We start from the raw sequence: 14,933 nt of genomic DNA, 5'->3' as shown, positions 1-14,933 counted from the left end.
ATGCAATGTTAGAGATCTAAAAAGTCCAGACCTGCGCATTCTTTTAAATAGAGTGCAACAGATTCATGAAAAACTGGCCTATTCTGTAAAGAAGCCTTTTGAAGAACGACTTTCTCAAACCATTGTAGTTTTTCCACAACAGGTCTTTAAAACTGCTACAACCTTTATAACACCAGTCACTAATAGTGATATTTATAATTGTAGAATCCAACGAAAGTCATTTGTTTTAAAGTTAATATTAAAGTGTAAAATGATCTTTTTCAGACGTCTTTGCACTCTTCAGAAGTTAATTCAATGATGGAGACAGCAAACTACCTCGCACTTTCAGTAGCCTACTGCGGTCATATGCTAACATAATGGAATTAGACAAGCCCACGCAATTATACTGTACTGTACATCTGCACTCAACATATCTAGACAAAACAATTGTGTTTTTTTCCTTTTGATATTAACCTTGCAGCTTAAATTTCCATCGTTTAGATTCAATTTTTCTAGAAATGTTGTTTGATACTTTAACTCAAAGCTACTCATCTTTTAAACAATGGTAAACACACTGTATGCTACTGCTCAGCAAAACCACGTCTGATTGTTTTGTGCAGTAGCCTAAGCAGTTTTATAAACATCTTGTGCTAGGTCTACACTACAATACATAGCTGATTGATAGAAACTATTCTGCAACGTCGTAGATAGACTAATATCAATCACATCACCAGCCCAAGAATCAAATAATTAATTATTATCAATTCAGTCCCTGCTTCTGGTAAACCTAAGTTTAATTATGAGTCCATTCACACCGAAAACATGTTGTTTTGTTTTGAGCTCCAGAGACAAGAATGGCTGACAATAAGCCATCCCAGGAAACGGAGTCGACTGTTCTAACTTCTGCTTACGCATTGGTGTGTTAGAAAATCTGCTGCATGACAGTGAGATATAGTGAAGTAAACAACCAACATAAGTATTGTCTGTCCCATGTATTCCTTAACCAACGAGACTACCAGCTCTTCGCCTTCTAGGCTACATGACTCCACATGGAAAACTTTCCGCATTAAACCAACCACCACAATGATCGAAAACATCAGTAACAGTACAAGCAGTGGCCGAGTGGTTAGCCCGTTGGGCTCGCAGTCGAGAGCCTGCATGTTCGACTCCAGCCACCCGCACTTGCTGTTGTTTCTCTGGGCAAGAAACTTTACGATAATTGCCTCTACCCAGTGATCGATTTTGAGTAATGGGTAGTACCAAATTTAAGTCATAAGTAGAGTAAACAGCCGGAAACAGACATTGCCGTCGGCTGCAGCGTGGGTCAGGTGTACGTCGGAAGGCGTACACCGATGCATACCGCTCAAGTCCGGTTTCCAGCAATGCAGGATAAAGATAAACAAACAAACAAACAAACTTCCCGTATAACAGTGAGAATAAGGCAAAAATGGATTAAAACAATAATACAAAAATAAACAGCAGGTAATAGCTGAAATCAAAACTTATTTTAGAACGATTAAATTAAGTCATTGTATTATTAATAACACAATAAACGATGGTAACAATTTCCTTTTTGGGTTTTGATTTTGTTAAACAGGCTAACGTAGCCTGCTTGCTTTATCAAGGTCCTATTTCAGGTCTCATTCTCGATGATTGCACTACTCTCATCTTGTTGCACATGGAACTGTTTTTGCACTTGCTATAACCTTCCACACAAACTCTTTTGCATAGTGACCACCGTGATCCAATTTTGCTCACAAGAGCATTTCAGTTTTAAGTTCTACAACTTTTCCTTAAATTTTCTTGCCAATCTGACAATTTATGCTGCGTTTTAGAAGATAACAATCTACTGTGTAGTTTACAACAAAAACCTTGCAAGGGTCAAAGAGTTGCAAAGTAGCTTCAACATCAACCTGCTAAAGCTTCCAGTTGCAAGATAGTAGCAAAAGGAAATGACGTGGAGTGGTGTAGGCGGTGAAAGCTAAATGAACTTTTCAAGATAGGTTTTTTCAAATAACGCTGAGAAGAGATAAATACAGTAGTAGCGCGTTTTAAAGATGTGTGAAAACTGTTGTTTTTCAGTCTAAAACCAGCAAGCTCACCCCTCCAGGGGCCCCTATGGCATCCAAGTATTAATAAGTCGTCCTCAATCTTTTAGCACTCAATTAAAACTCACAGTGTTTTGAATAAAAGAATCCCTCCTTTAAATCAATATTTTTGCATTACTTCTCCGAACAACGTGCCAACGAACAACGTTAATGAAGTTTAGTAAAATTTTGTTATTTGTTACATTTGGTCCTACGTTTATTCTTTCACTACTGCAGATTAAAGATAAAACGTTTTCAGACAATAGGTAGAAAACAGTTTTTACTGACTGTAAAAAGATTCAAGGTACCGTAACATGCAGTCTACTGCATATGCGGTATAGCCCAGTGTTGCCAGATTTTTTTTAAAAAAAGAGCCCAAAAATGCGCCAAAGCAACTTAAAAGTAGCCCAATTTGCCGTCGCGACGTTGACGGTTGAGCAACGAAGGCACAGGCTTTCTAGGGGGGTTTTTGGGCATGCCCCCAAGAGTCATGGACAAAGCAACATCTTTGTCCATCATGCTGATTGTGTAGATACAAAATACATACATTAATACAACATACAATAAGTACAATGTTCAATATTGAATCAAGCATTGTTCAATAGAAAAAAACTTAGACGAGCCAATGCTATACAGACTTCATACAAATTCCTATTTTCAAACTCAAAATACAAATGGTTCCATAGTAGATGCTAATGCATAGCATAAGCTCGTCAACTCAGATGAACTACCAAGAACCAACACCCAACAAAATTCTATCATCAACTGCTGAAGCTTCATTTTCATATATAGAGCTGCCATGCTTCCGCATTGATGACCGGGGATCAAACAGCATTTTTCCAATTGTTGCAGCAAAGTTCTGATCCTCACAATCGCTGACAAAAGTTGAAGTCCGATACGATTTCGCAGTTTGTTTTTGATTGCAGAAACTCTCGAAAAGGCTCGCTCAACCACCGTAATGCATTGCTGATTGGTATAGGCTACATTGTTAGTGCCAATTGAGCAACTTCTCTAAATTTATACTCCCCTGCAGCATTTCTAAACTCGTACACCTTGATACAAAAAATACAAGAATCTATCATTGTTTTTTAATGATACAAGGAAGACCAGTTTACATTCAGTAAGTTTCTCCACTGACATTCAATTTTTCCCACTTTAATTTATAGCTTAGACACCAATAAAAGCTTCAAAAATTATGGTACGGTACTAAACCAAGATCATAACTACCCTATAATTTCCGATATTCGATACAAGTGCAATTTTGCTTTCGCCACTCGCCAGTCAGTCCTTCCATTCTCCCGGATGAAAATAAATACAGCATTGCTGTAACAACAGTCAAAGCTGCTAATGGTCAGCAGTAAAATCAATCCTCATGCCGAATCAAAAAAATAACGTCATTTTTTCAGTAATAAACCGAAACTTTACCAACATTTTCAAAGGCTGGTCGGATTCTACCAATTATTCAGTTCTGCCAACTCAAAATTCACTGTCAAACAACTTAAAATTCTGCCAAATTTAAGCGCCATCTCGCGCCAAATCAGAGACTGAAAGTAGCCCAAAAAAGCGCAAGTCGCAAATCAACATTTTTTGGCGCCAAGCCCAACTAAAAGTAGCCCAATTGCAGATAAATCGCCCTATCTGACAACACTGGTATAGTCTACTGCTTTGTGACAAGACGGGTTGCAATAAGAATAGTTTATAATCTTTTTCTTTGTCATTTTTTGGCATTGTCTATAAACTGCTGACTAATTGTTCTTTGCCACCGGAAATCGCGAGTTGGGAGAGTGCTGATACAATCACAGCAACGTAGGTTATTTGCTGATTCATGGTGCTTGCAGGAGTTTGTAACCCATTGGCGATTTTAGGTTATAAAACTTTTCGCTTATTAGTATGATTCATGCTTAGCCTACATGAAGTTTTCAAAAAAGAAAGTTTGTTTTCTGATGTTTATGGTATTTTATTTCACAACTGGACTGTTGAGTTCAAGTTAAGACATCCTTGCCAATTTTTTCATCCCTGTAACAAATTCAACTGAGGGTGTTCAAAAAGGTTTTTCATTTATTCTGTTATAGACTAGCTATTTTCAAACAAGTTATAAACTCCAGTAAAGCCTATTCACATCAATGCCAAATATGCCAAATTATAATTAGGCTACATCAAATATATTTATTACTTTCTAAAACCTTTACAGCTTGTTTCACCCTAAAAGGGAGATCATCAAAAGGTTTTTATTCAAATACAATATTTATTTAAATAGAATATTCGAATAGAATATTCAAACCTTATTCAAATAAAATATTTATTTGAAAAAGGACCTTCTGATGATCTCCCTTGTAGGGTAAAACAGGCTGTAGAGGTTTTAGAAAGTAATAACTATATTTGGTGTAATTTGCTCTGCTTAGCTTTTTTGCTTGGCATTAAGCACTTTTTGTGGTATTAGTAGTACACTTATTTATTGACCAAAGTATAATTACATATCAAAGTCATGTCAAAGTAAAATGGCTCGAAACCTGGAAACTAACCGCTGCTGCACTCACTGAAGGACGTTTGCTCATCGCTACATCTGGAAAGAGCTTTCTTTGCGTCTAAATAAATTTGCTCTATAATGCAGTGCACACAGCAAAATGTGATAGTCGAATATACTACGTGACATTTGCCTATAATAGGCTACTGTACAAGCAGGCTACCCATTTGTTAGTGAATACATGACAAATCATTTTAAAGTAACATACCAAGTAGAAGATAATGTACCGGTAACAAATATGTAAAAGTACAGGTCAATGTCGTGTTGCCTATAGGGGAAAGTGGTGTAACGTGGACCAGTGTGTAATTTGGACCAGTCCCCTAACTCAAAAAATAAAAATCGTTTTGTCAGTATTTTTGAACAGCTTGAAAGAAAAAATAATAATAGCCCGGATGTGAAAAACTCAGCTCATTAGGTTTAGAAACGTGGACGGGAGATTGGAATTTGTGGTTTTGGGTATGCTGATGTTATTTTGGGGAGTTGATTGCTAAGCGCTGAGACGTTATTGGCATGACGTTTGAGTCTGATATGATGTTGTTATTATCTTTAACCTATAAGGAGATGTTGTGCTCAATTACAAGACTTGTAACCAAGTGTGGAAGTCATAGTTGGTAATTTTTAACAGTGCATGACAGTGTGTAATTTGGACCAGTCATCTCACCTATGCAGCATCGCGTCAGTTCAAAATTCCCAAAGCTGTAGTGTTAAAACATGTCCATAACAGGCTACCAATAAATATGCTACACAAGTGTCAAAAACCATTGGTCGACAACTTGATCTTCCCGAAAATATTGAAGATCAACTGGTCAAACATGTTTTGGAAATGGAGTGAAGATTTTATGGTTTAGGGGCCATAGATTTAAGAAAGCTTGCATATGACATTGCGTCTGCCAATAATATCAATACCCGCTTCAACAGTGGAAAGGGTCTGGCTGAAAAAGATTGGCTTAAGGGATTCTTGAACCGTCATCCAGAAATTTCATTTCGAAGACCTCAAGCAACTTCAGTTGAAATTATATACTCCAATGGTCCAAAATACACACCCCAATGGTCCAAAATACACACCATATGTGTAATTTGGACCATTTTTGAACATTTTTTATTGCTTAATTATTCTGTATTTTTTTATTGTATGTGATTTATATTTTCTACACTGGTTTGCAAGTACCTAGACTGTATCTGGGTGAAAAATAATACACATTGACCGGAAGTTGGCTGAGTTGTGCTTATTTTTCTTTAAGGGGTTCAAAATACACACCTTTCCCCGTATAAAAAATTCATGCCATCCATCATCATGGCTATATGGCAACTCCGACGCTAGGGTTGACTGTCGATTGTTTCCAATAATTTCAATCTTCCCCTCTTCTCTTGGCGTTGAATGTATGACCAGCCATCACATTGATTTACATAACCTCTATAAACTCTTTTCCGTCATCCCGTATACTTCGTTTTACATCTTTCTCCTTCTAGCACACCTCCAATAACCGCTTAATTAAGCTTGAATGCCAGACATAGCACTACAGTATACTTACAAACCACAAACATCTTATGAACCATTTAATTGAAAGCGTTCGCTTAACTGCTCATGCTCAATTCGCAAAATATTAATTTCTTGGACCATTTTCTTTTCTCATTTTAGCCTAGCTATAACTAAGAAAATGTTTAGCACAAAAGACCACCAGGGCATGTAGACCAACCACAAATAGCCCGCTAAATACTTGTAATAATAGGCTATAAACACCAATTGTCTCCTGTGCAAAACTCAAATGCCTTTTTCAGTTTGTTTTTGTAAAAACGTTTAGCCTACCTAACTTGCATCCTGGTAGACTAATATGCTACCTCTAATCTAAAAAAATTGTTTCTGCTTTCAGTTTTATGAATATGTTTTTGCGTATGAAAACATCAAATCCATGACTCCCCGGCTTAGTTCACGTGGTTTATGCCATGGATTTCCAGAGAGAATGGAAAGTTCCGTAAAAAACATTTTTGACATGTTTAATTACCATTTTAACTTGCAAAACCTATCTAAACTTCAAAGCTAATGAAAAACAAATAAGGTTCACTTGTTGACAACGGATGTCTCATTTTAACACAAATATTACCAAACAAGAAAACACTGCCAATTACCAGCTGTTGGGCTTTTGAAAACGATTATGCCATTCGAGACGTGCTATTAAAAACGCATGAATGCATGATTATTGATTACTATTTATAGATACAAGAAAGAGGCTGTTACGAAGTAAAAAAAGAATGTATTTTTGTGATTCATTGACTGCTTTTAAGATTAGTCCTGAAAAAGTAAAACAAGCTTTGCTTTCATAGATTAGGCTTAAGTTTTTCTCAAACGCTTTTATTCCTTAGGCTACCATCAAATCTTTCTACATCTGTGATGTTACACTGAACAGTGAACAAGCCAAAGTAGCGTAGGCTATACAGCGTAGGCTATACAAGTGAAGTTGTAGACGACATCTAGTGTGGCCAAACAAGAATAATAGGGCTTGCCAACTACTTTGGCCTTAGACCTGCTTTTCACAGCCAGATACATAAGCTACAAGATTTTATAATAGGAAGCTAATGTTATGGTTTGTGTCTATGTTATCATTCCAGATGTTGCATAAAGGATGCACAATAAATCAAACAGGACAGTAGAAGACCAGTTATTGAGAGGGTGTGCACAAAGGTGACATCGATGCTTGACCTAAGCAAAAGCGTATTAGTTGGTTGGTTAGTTTTGAATCTTCATCACCAAACTAACAAAGGATGTTAATTGAGAAGTTATTCTGAGAGGTTTTTCTTTGAACTGAGAGGTTATTCCTGACAGTTTCGCATACTTATGGAGGCTTTGAACTCCTGTCGCATCGCCGATTACCTAGATAAGCAAAGTGAAGCTTCCACACTTGTTGAAGTGTTGTCTGTGAGTTATTTTATCCACTGTGAACTCAACTGTCTATTAATGTTCTTCCGCTAGGGAAAAAAAAACAGCAAACAGTGGCTATGACAAAAGCAATCATGTAGACCAGTGCTTCCCAACCGGTGGGTCCCGACCCATACAGAGTAATGGGGTAATCCCTTGCACTTGATTAGATCGTTATTGTGCCAGTTTAAAATTTTAGGATGACTTCATCATGATTTTTGACGTCACATTGGCGTCATTGTTAGAAATAAATCTGAGGTCTATTTTCTGTCAGACTAGACCCATTAAGAAATTACAAAAGATGTGTATAGGTACGTTACTTGAAATAAACAAAATTCCTTTTCACCACTAGTGGCGCTAAGTGCTGCTTCTTAATCTTTTTAATGACCCCACACTTCTCAAAATCATGCCAAACATTCAAAACTTGATTTTTACTGGTGAGCTATCAGTAAGGCACTGGATGAAAGAGTTTTAAGTTGAAATAAGAGTTCAATTATCAGGATCATGGCTACAAACAGGCAGGGTATTCCATCATCTGAGAGCAAAATGGCTTTTATTTTTGGATTTACCTTTTAATTAACTAATAAAAACGTACCCTTTAAACTTCTAAAGGAAAAATTAGAATAAGTTGGAAAAATAACAAACTATTGGCTACGGTCAGTATACAATAACAGAGCAACAACTATTGCTTCAGCAATATTATAATTAGTGCAGATATCCGTTGCACGTAATTATTTTGCATCATTTGTTAAAATAAGTGCTAATAGTAGGCTATGCTACGTTATTTAAAGCCAATCAGACTTGAAGTACATATATTACAAGTGTTCCGATAGTGAACGTCACAGTTATAGCTGAGACCTCTAGCCCTACAATTTCAGTTTCTTTAAAATTGAGTGTTTGTTTTGTAATCTTCTTTAATAGAATCGTCATAAGCAGCTTCCTTTTTCTTTGTTAGTCTTCTACCTTCGAGCAGCATCAAGCCAAATGTAATGGCATTACACACAGAGCATCCAAGCACGATATACATGACGTTGAAAGGGTTGATGTCAAATAATATTCCACCTACAGGCACAAGAGTCATAGTGCCCAAAGCCTGACCGGCTGAAAAAATAAATATGTAGTTTCCTGACATGTTTGTGTACTGAGAAGCCCATGATACTCCAGCAGGGTAAATCGTTGCTTGAAAAAAGCCATAAAGAAACGTAACAGCCCAAGCAACAGGGGCTATGGATTCCCCAACGATTGCCATAACCACCATACAAATAATAGTTCCCACTAAGTCAATAATGATGATAGTACGAGGAGTAAGGTATTGAAGAAATACTACACCCCCAAGCCGTCCAAGACCAAATCCAATCCAGAACAAAGAATTGATAAGTGTTCCATTGCTTGGCTGAAAAAAAAAAGGTTAAAACTGTAAAGTTTGAATTAACAGACCTATATGAAAGACATTTTGTTACAAGAATTCGTTTTACAACATATGAGCAATAGGCCTACCAATTATTTACTGTAGGCTACTCACTGAAAATTGTAAATCTGAACATATGGAAATGGAGTAGATGTAGCTGTTATAGGAAGTCTCTCCCGCCACACAAAAGTAGTAATAGACACAAATCAGAACGAACAGCAGAATCAATCCTTTGATGGAGTCCTCTTTTCTATCTTCAACTATTTCGCTTTTAGTTTTCCTCAACTTGGACTCCAAACGGTAACAACTGAGAAACAAGAAAACCATGCAGACAACAACGAGCACAGATCCGCAAATAAGATATGCCCACACAACAGGATTTATTTCAGTTGAACTTCCAAATTTTGTGGTTGTATCGACACCAGTTACCTGCAAAACAATTCATCTTGATGTGAAATATGTGTGTACAAAAGTTGGCGTTGTTAAACGTGGTAGGCCAATCACTGAACACAATTCTACGACTGAAATGCCTATAACTTTGATTGGGATGGTAGATGGAAAATGTCAAGGATGGAAAGGTATGGAATATTCGGACGATAGGGTGGAAGACAGTTTTCCATCGTTTCATCCCAATTCCATCAAGGCCTTTCTAACACGTATCAAAAAATACAAAAATTTGTAAAATAGCCTAAGTTCAATAAACGTTTTCGTTGGATCACATTTCTTAAAGTGAAATAAGTCAATTATAGGTTCGTAGGCTATTCAACCGACGTAACTTTGCGAACAAAAAGTTGACAACACTCACACCTCGTCAGTGGCAGCATTCATTTCACTTTAATTCGTACAGAGTCTACACTATAGACCTACAACTGCAGAAATCACAAAACTTGCAGTGAAGATGGAATGGAAGAAAATTTTCGAGATGGAATGGAAATGGGATGGAAGAAAATCTCAAGATGGAAGAAGTAAAAAACGTCTTCCATTTTATTCCATACATTGACTATAAGCATGAACCAAAGCGGTAGGATTGACTAAAATGGCATACCTAAATTGAATAAACTCAAGCTCCGTCCCTAAAGTTCACCTGGTTTAATATCCCGGTTTTCAAAGTAACAACAAGATCAAGCAAACTTAGCAAAACTCTTGAGAAGTGTACTGGAGCAACAGATTTCAATGTCAACTCTCTTTAGATAATTTACTGCCCACAATAAAACTTCACTCTGTTACTTTTGGTGACCGGGTCTGCATAAGTAGCTTAAAGTCTCAACAAGTACGCCATGCAAAGCTTCCAGAAGTGAGCTTCCTAAATAGTTTTCTCAGTTATAAGATGAAAATTTTTGCAATACACCTATTATTCAAACAGTTTTGGTATAGAAATCGTACCGCCATTGATGTTGTTGTGGCATTGAAGTTGTTATCTTCATCATTCCGCTTTGGACAAGTTTCGCTGCTATCCTGTTGTGATAAGAAAGGTCCAGCTAAATGTAAACAACACTTATATTCAGTTAGTGTTCAGTGCCTCCATGACCTGGATCGTCACGTTGTCGACGTGCGGAGGCTTGATGCTCCTATCAAGCGCGCCCAACACAGGGTTACCCATGTTGGAACGGCTGCGGATGAGATGCCTGACTAAAAACGATCCAAACCCGACTCTATAAATATACAAGTTTCGTCATACGAAACAACAAGTTTGTTTAATGAAATATAGACGTGACAACTTTATGCTGCTTTTGTAACACCGAATATTTTTTGGTAATAAATTTTTATCATTCCTTCAGAATAGTGCAACTTAATACTAGCCGACAGTAGGAAACAGCTTAAGCATAGGCCAATTAAATCAAAACAGCCCATTGAAGATTTTGAAACAATTCTGGCTATGTATATTTAAAACACAAAACTCACCTAAAATAGGAGCAAGAAAGGCACCCACTGCAATCATGAAGTGATATCCAGAAATGAGACCTCGAGATCGCTTTTCTCCCCATAATTGCAAAATCAAAGCTTGCATCCCTGCAAGGGAGTCAGGTTATCAGTGTCATGATAACCAGTAGATTTCGTGTTTTTTTTTTTACTTTTAGCCTTTTCTTTGTGTAACAACGTCAATAGTGCTGTTGTATGGCATGTGATTTAAGAGCCTTGTGCAAATACATGGTTTTCACTTTCCAAATATACCGGACCTGTTTGATATTATCCTCATGCAAAATTAGCACTCTACTATCTAATCATCGCCACTAAGTTTACTTTAACGCTTCTCTAGACACCTAAATCGAGCACAAATCGAAAATTTGTTAAGTAAACCACTCTGACATTTACCTACCGGCGTCTAAATACCCGAAACTGATTCCTCCAATCATAACAACAACTACAAGTAACCACAAGTCCTCAATCCATGGGGTTGCTATGATTACGCCACTGAGAATTAACGAAGTGATACCTGAAAATTTTGTGAATACAGACCTGAAAAAGAGCTTGAGCTTGATTCTGCGCAAAAAAAAAACACTAAAAATTACCTATAGGCAATAGCTATAACAAAGAGATACATTTGGACACAAACCTGGGATGATTTTAGGGGCAAGAAACCTTTCCAAGGGGCACGAGAACTTGAAGAAACTATCTCGTATTTTTTTGATATAGTTCGCTTTCTACAAAGTTTATTGATTTGGGACCCAAGAATCTCATTGGTATCGGGTCTAAGTTATCCTCCCAACGGGCCTGCCTCCAGGCACTTTTTTATTTTATTCCATGGCGCTTTCTTTGAATTCCTGGTGCTTCTTCTTCTTGCATTTGATGCCGCCGCAGATCACGTTGTTACATCCAGGCGCAGCAGCCAATGGATTGTGTGTTCATCGAGCATTGTGAGGTCTACAACTCTACATATCCGTCCAGGGGTCGATATACAGGACAATGGTAGATAATGTGGTGTGAAGTCGGAGAATCTGAGCCACATGCACAAGATGATGAGTTGGCGAGGCCTCATTGGAACATGTTACTGTTGAAACAGCCCACCCCAGTTCGCAGGCGATTTTCATCCACTCCTTCTGAGGTAGTTCTGCTCCGAGTGGAGTGTTAGTATTGGGAAGGACCGTGAATTTAGTTGGTCTCGCAACTTCTCTCCATTCACTGTTCCAAATTTCGGAAATGTGGAAGTTAGAGTTACAGATAACTGCAACATATCGGGAAAAAGGGAATCGAGGTTTCAAGTGCTGGGGCTTTTGGGAGTGCAAGTTTAGAACAATCTGGTTGAGGAGGTGGTCATCCCTTGACATAGCTTGTAGGATAGTTTTGTAGGATAGCTTGTAAGATGGTGGTTTCCCCTGCGATGTCTACCTTGGGCGATGCCTGATAGTACAGGCAGAAAGTCAGTGGGAGTTGGAAGCAGGCAACCAGTGATTATTCTCATGGTAGTGTTGAGGGCAGTGTCAATTTTGCTAGTGTGTACGCTGACGCACCAAGTGAGGAAAGCATGTTCGAAGATGCTGTAAATAAGTGCAAGACCACTTTTTGGTTGTGTGCATGTACTAGCACCCCAGGATGTTTCAGCTAGGCATCTCAGCAAGTTGTTGCGTGCTGATAGTTTAGCATGGAGGGCTTCAACATGGTGTTTGTAGGTTAATTGTCGGTCGAGCTTCACTCCTACGTAGGTGGGACACGGGTTGTGTGGGAGTGGGTTTTCGTTAAGAGAGACTGACAATTGACGCGTAGATTCCATGTTGTAAAGGTGAAAAGGTGTAACAATGGTCTTTGCCAGGCTCAATTTCAGCATCCATAGATTTCTGTTGCTTAGCAAAAGATAGTGCAGATGTACATACCTTTTGTGAATGCAAATAGCTTGTACATTGATAGTCCTACGGTAACTCTTATTCATGAATTACTTAGTTTGTTCATTCACTCTTTGGTATCGAGCATATAGCCTGTTTGCCAGCGTAAAAGCAAAACTTTAGGCGTTAGACTACTAAGTTATATTGGAAAATTGAAATAATTTTTTGTATGGTTGTACTTGTATTAGTGTTTTGTTAGTAAAAGCATTTTGAAGTACACAAAGTTACAGAGAGAATTTTGTGTTACGTAGCTTCTACCAACTACATTTTCTTACCAAATCCCAAAAGTTTGTCAGTTCTCCGCATGATGGGGCCAGTAAGTATACCTCCAACAAGCAAGCCAAGAGATCGACCGCTGAATAACCACGACACGTCACCAACCGTTGATCCAACGTTGTTTGCGAGAGTTAGCAAAGTTGGTCCGTGAATTGATATAAATAAGCCCTGAATGTTCAAGTAATAATATATGGTAGTTTATTTGCATTAGCCCCAAAACGTTTATGACATCTTTGAAAAACCCATAAACAACACCATAGTCTACATTGTACAATATTATGTATTCGTGTCCAAAATGAAGTGATGATACTTGTGAATAATCTAATTTATAGAAAGTGCAGTTATAGGCTAATGTGTCATAGTTTTATCAGCTGAGATCACAAAGACTCTGAAACCCCTCTGAACCAGCAATTTCTCAACACAACTGTCTCTGTATGATAATAATTGCTTGTCTCGAGAAAACTTCAAGTTCTTCAAATTAGTACAAGAGTTTCGTAGTATCGAGCTTCTGATGTAACAAGTTAAGTTAATTGTTAAAGTATAAAAGAAAAACTTACACTGCCGATTCGGGCAAAGGAAATAGAAAATAGCAGAAGAACAGATAAACATCTTGACCCAGTGTGTTGTTCTTCTAGATCGTTAACGTTGGAGTCAACATCTGACTTCGTGCTGTCGCCATCTACATCAACTGCTGTTGACAAAAGAATGAATGAAAGTATAAAGCATTCTATCAATGCAATTACAAAAATATTTGAATGTTAGGATGATACACTAGACCAGTGGCAGAGCTGGACTAATCTCTAAGCTATGTATTCACCTGCTGAGAGCATTAAACTTGCATCATCTTACACGCTTATCTTACATCATCACCACAGAAAAATAATGCGATCATCAGGAATAAATACAGTGTTTTTATGATAATTTTTACTTAAATTCACATGATTTTTCAATCCCCATTAGATAGAGTTACTGTTGCAGATTTTGTTTCTTTATCGTCCTTTGTTCATCTCATCCTCTTGCGCATCACCATATTTACATTCTAGCGCACGATCTTTGGTCCCTATTTTTCTATTCTTGTTTTCCAACTGTCTCTTGGTCTTCTTACATAATTATCTTCTTTCATTATTTCGTGTCGTAGCAAACTCGACATTGCTTTTTTCACTTTTTCTTATTTTGCCTATTTATATTTTTCGTACAATTTTGTTTCTTGTTTTCTTTTTGCTCTTGACAAACATCTAGTTCATTATATCGTTTGCTCCACGTTGGTCACAGCAGTAATAAACAAATGTCGTTGAGCTCTTGAATTCACTTTTTGTTTTAAAGCAAGACTTAAAAATAATGCTTCATTGGACACTTTTTTTTACACAATTTGGTGATGCCACCTTTTTTCTTTTGCGGTTGGGCTATCGCATTTACGTAGGCTATTTCTACATTGTAGGCCTAATGGTGTTCACGTTACTGATACAAAATTAAGTTCAAATAACGCTAAAAGTTGGAATTTTTCTTACGTTTCTTCATCTTATTCTTGAAGACTTCTTGTCGAATACTAAAAAACCTGGATGTTGTTGTCAATTGTTAGGTATATGTAAACAAAGCTCCTGAAAATATTCAGATTTTCTGCTTTAAGAAAATGAGATCACAACCCGGGTAACCCCTAGAACACAATAGATTTTGATAAGCTATCGACACTGTACAACGTTCGGATTAATTTATGGTCTAATTCTTGCCTTGTATCCCAGTCTCTTAGAAAGATGTTTTTTTTTTTATTACACAATGGTTGACCACAGATTTGTAATTATATATTTTAGCCAATTTTCAAGAAAAGGTTTCATGGGATAATTTAAGCATGGAAGATGCTAAATGAAAAAAAAAACAATAACACCAGCACTGCAGCACGGTTACATTATTTTGAGTATAATTGGCATGT

General features: G+C 37.3%; 1 protein-coding gene across 2 annotated transcripts; it reads right to left on the bottom strand.

Moving 5' to 3' along the window:
- Window positions 1–7,920: 7,920 nt before the first annotated feature.
- Window positions 7,921–14,655, bottom strand: LOC145781061 (sodium-dependent glucose transporter 1A-like). 2 transcript variants are annotated; one of them, XM_082592787.1, is made up of 8 exons: window positions 14,515–14,655; window positions 13,564–13,694; window positions 13,006–13,174; window positions 11,230–11,346; window positions 10,815–10,922; window positions 10,296–10,390; window positions 9,027–9,341; window positions 7,921–8,897 (listed from the first exon to the last, which is right to left on the bottom strand). In XM_082592787.1, the coding sequence occupies exons 1-8, from the start codon at window positions 14,522–14,524 to the stop codon at window positions 8,388–8,390; spliced, it is 1,455 nt and encodes a 484-aa protein (XP_082448913.1). In that variant the 5' UTR covers window positions 14,525–14,655; the 3' UTR covers window positions 7,921–8,387. The 2 variants fall into 2 exon arrangements, with proteins under 2 accessions (XP_082448913.1, XP_082448912.1); XM_082592786.1 differs by having other exon boundaries at window positions 13,564–13,697; window positions 14,515–14,654.
- Between the last annotated feature and the right edge of the window lie 278 nt (window positions 14,656–14,933).

This window comes from Aplidium turbinatum, chromosome 12 (genome assembly GCF_918807975.1).
Source record: "Aplidium turbinatum chromosome 12, kaAplTurb1.1, whole genome shotgun sequence".
Taxonomy (NCBI): domain Eukaryota; kingdom Metazoa; phylum Chordata; class Ascidiacea; order Aplousobranchia; family Polyclinidae; genus Aplidium; species Aplidium turbinatum.
This window is presented reverse-complemented; position numbering and strand designations above follow the sequence as displayed.